Below are 3,013 nucleotides of genomic sequence, written 5' to 3'. Positions count from 1 at the left end.
ACCAAGCCAGGAAACACGATCTTGGTGTTTGAAATTCTTAACTATCGTTTCCTTTCGCTCTACAGGTGAGTGAAGTTACTCATCTTCGGAATTTTTCAGTTTCTTCTCTATTATCTGTCTTCTCTACTCGTGTTTGTGAATGATGTTCAATTTGGCCTCTACTAAAGAAAAGTACATTCACATTTCTACTTTTAGAGCGAGAACATCTGTGATCCGCTTGATGTCTCTAGTGCTCATAGCATGACCATCTTTTTAAATCTCCTTAATTATTAGGATTCTGTAACTTGATTGTCTGAATAACGGATAATAAGTAAAGTGGTCAATAAACTTCTGCTCTTTCCTAGGTACCAAGGCAAGAGCAAGACATTGATGTATGATGTCACCAAAATGATTTCTACACTGAAGGGGAAACGTGGAGATCACCGCATTTTCAGATTGGCTGAAAATTTATGTATGAATCTGATTTTGTCGTTGAGAGATTTTTTCTTTGTGAAGAGGGAAGGGAAGGTGGGATATTTCCTCCAGCTGAACTTTTGTAGATGCACTGTACCTCAAATTATAACTTTTTCTTAACTATTCAATGCATATTACAGGGTCCAACTGAGTTTACTGAGACTTTAAATAGGATAGCGATCGTTACTCTTGCAATCATAATTAAAACTCGTGGAATTGGGGAGTTTGAACAGTTACTGTATCTTCAAACAATGCTGGAACAAATTCTAGCAACTAGCCAGCATACCTGGTCTGAGAAAACTTTGCGCTATTTTCCTTCAATTTTACGTGATGCGTTGAGTGGGCGAATGGATAAAAGGGGCTTGGCAATCCAAGCATGGCAGCAGGTACATGAAATAGTTCCTCTTCGTACAAATTATCTGAAGCTGTAAACCTTCTTGTAAGTTATCTCTTAGGTCCATGTCTTTCTGTGCTTTATGAGTTTGCTTAATCTTTAAAGCTTTCCCCATGTCACTTTGATAGATAAGGTCATGACGGATGTTGAGTTCATGACATGGAAGGAAAACCAGAGTCAAGAAAAGTTTGCATTGAAGTAGAAAAAAGAAGAGAAGGGTGCTAAACTGCATCTCGATAGTCTTAAAAACACTAGTAGAAAATATGGCCCAAAAAGACGAAACAACTCATCATAGCTCCATAATTTGTCTTCTATAAGTCGATATAGAATGAAAAAGCTCATTCTTTACATTAGCTAGTTTGCTTATTACTTATTTTGCTTAAGTTTATCAAAATTTATCTCCATCAGAAATTACCTGTGCATCTCATGAAGGTGTCAAATTTAAATGTCAACTGTTTGCTTAAACTTTACATATTTATTTAATGCCCTGAAGAGTCTGTCTGATAATGTTTATCAGGACTTAAGGCTGAACAAATTAACCAATTAGATTTTGGATGTGTGACTATGTAAAATGGAAATCACTTACCACATTAGGTGCCACTTAAAATCTTTCCAGACTGAAAACTGTCCATAACTAAAAACTTAATATGAGCAACCATTTAATCGTTTATTATGGGAATTGAAGTATGGTTGCGTATTAATCATAGAGAATAGCTCAAATTAGCATTTCGTGATATAATTTAGAAATCAGGACTTCTGTTTTCTGCACTCAACATTCAAAGCTTTAAATTGTTTAGTCACACATGTTTCAGACTTGGCTTGTTAGTATCAGTTATCAAACAGCTCTGAAGCTGTAATCTTAGTGATTGCATCTGTTCCCCAGCTGCTGTGTGAGGAGGAATTGCTATTTGATGAGTGATCTCCGGAAGTGAAAAAGAATAAAGAAATGAAAAGAGTATGATGTATTTTGATGAATGATCTCCAGAAATAAAAAAAGAACAAAGGAAAAGAGTGTGATTTAAGATGATAGGTTTGCATCATTAAACGGTTTGGATTCAGCAAAAAACAAGAGATAAAATGTTCATGAATTGAGGCTTTGCAAACAACTGACAAGATGTTTCCAATTCACGTTTGCTCATGCTATTATTTGGGGAGCTCACAATTGACTTCTAGATGTTCAATTTGCAGGCAGAAACAACTGTTATCAATCAATGCACACAGCTTCTTTCGCCATCAGCTGATCCCACATATGTTGTGACTTATATGAACCACAGTTTTCCTCAGCACCGCCAGTATCTTTGTGCTGGTGATGGATACTAATGCATGGGCATCCAGAGAATATTAACTGCACAAACCTTGTAAGCCTCGACTTCCTTTTCCCTTAAGTTATCAGAAGCTTTTGTGTGCTGATCAACTCATCAAATTCTTTGTCATATGGAGACATCCCCAACCAAAAATTCATCTTTCTCGTGATGACATTCCTGCTAATATTGGATACAGGGACGTGTCTTGAGAGAACTTTCTCCGGAAGAGGTGACTGCAAATATTTATACAATGGTAGATGTCCTGCTTCATCATATTCACTTGGAACTACAGCGTGGACATCCCTTCCAGGTTTAATCATACTCCTTTCTCACTCATTCTCTGGACCTATCAAACCTGCATGGAGTATCAATTCTCCTTGCCCTGCTTTTGCCTAATGTCATCTCGCACTTTCTATTCCTCAGGATCTTATGCTAAAAGCCTGTGGAAACCTTTCAGTTTTCATCTGGAACCATGAGCTTCTGCCTCCAGATATCCTACTGCTGGCACTTATTGATCGTGATGATGATCCACATGCTTTGCGCATTGTAGTATGTTCTCTATGATCTTCCTCAATTAGTTTTCTCGTCTTTATTCATCTTTGTCAGTTGTGAACTGCGGTGAAAGCATATCATCCTTAATTTTTATATTGATGGTTTAACATTATTTGCTTATTCTATTCTTTTGATGATTTCTCTGCTCTCAATTCTAATGTCTTCAGGGGAAATAATATTTTACGTCATGGTTTTGCCTTATATTCAAGCATCGGATTGGGTTTCATTCCTTTTTAATATACTTTCATTCTTAAGCTATAGTCTTATGAGGACAAATTGGTAATACTAGCGTGCTTGAAGAAAGCATTAT

The 3,013-nt window shown here is 36.7% G+C and overlaps 1 protein-coding gene across 1 annotated transcript; it reads left to right on the top strand.

Moving 5' to 3' along the window:
• The first annotated feature begins 6 nt into the window (after nucleotides 1-6).
• Nucleotides 7-2,729, top strand: LOC132625644 (mediator of RNA polymerase II transcription subunit 23-like). The gene is made up of 6 exons (XM_060340263.1): nucleotides 7-65; nucleotides 345-507; nucleotides 594-839; nucleotides 2,036-2,205; nucleotides 2,348-2,461; nucleotides 2,575-2,729. Exons 2-4 carry the CDS (start codon nucleotides 370-372, stop codon nucleotides 2,165-2,167), a joined length of 516 nt encoding a protein of 171 aa, XP_060196246.1. The 5' UTR covers nucleotides 7-65; nucleotides 345-369; the 3' UTR covers nucleotides 2,168-2,205; nucleotides 2,348-2,461; nucleotides 2,575-2,729.
• Nucleotides 2,730-3,013: the final 284 nt, after the last annotated feature.

The sequence above is a fragment of the Lycium barbarum genome, unplaced genomic scaffold, assembly GCF_019175385.1.
Source record: "Lycium barbarum isolate Lr01 unplaced genomic scaffold, ASM1917538v2 unchr_scaffold_131, whole genome shotgun sequence".
Taxonomy (NCBI): Eukaryota; Viridiplantae; Streptophyta; class Magnoliopsida; order Solanales; family Solanaceae; genus Lycium; species Lycium barbarum.
Note: the sequence above shows the minus strand (reverse complement) of the source record. Positions and strands in the feature narration are given on the sequence as shown.

Coding starts and splice junctions, on each gene's coding strand:
- LOC132625644 (XM_060340263.1), top strand. CDS start 370: ATGTATGATGTCACCAAAATGATTTCTACACTGAAGGGGAAACGTGGA. Junction 508..593: donor TTGTGAAGAGGGAAGGGAAG/GTGGGATATTTC, acceptor TGCATATTACAG/GGTCCAACTGAGTTTACTGA. Junction 840..2,035: donor CAATCCAAGCATGGCAGCAG/GTACATGAAATA, acceptor TTCAATTTGCAG/GCAGAAACAACTGTTATCAA.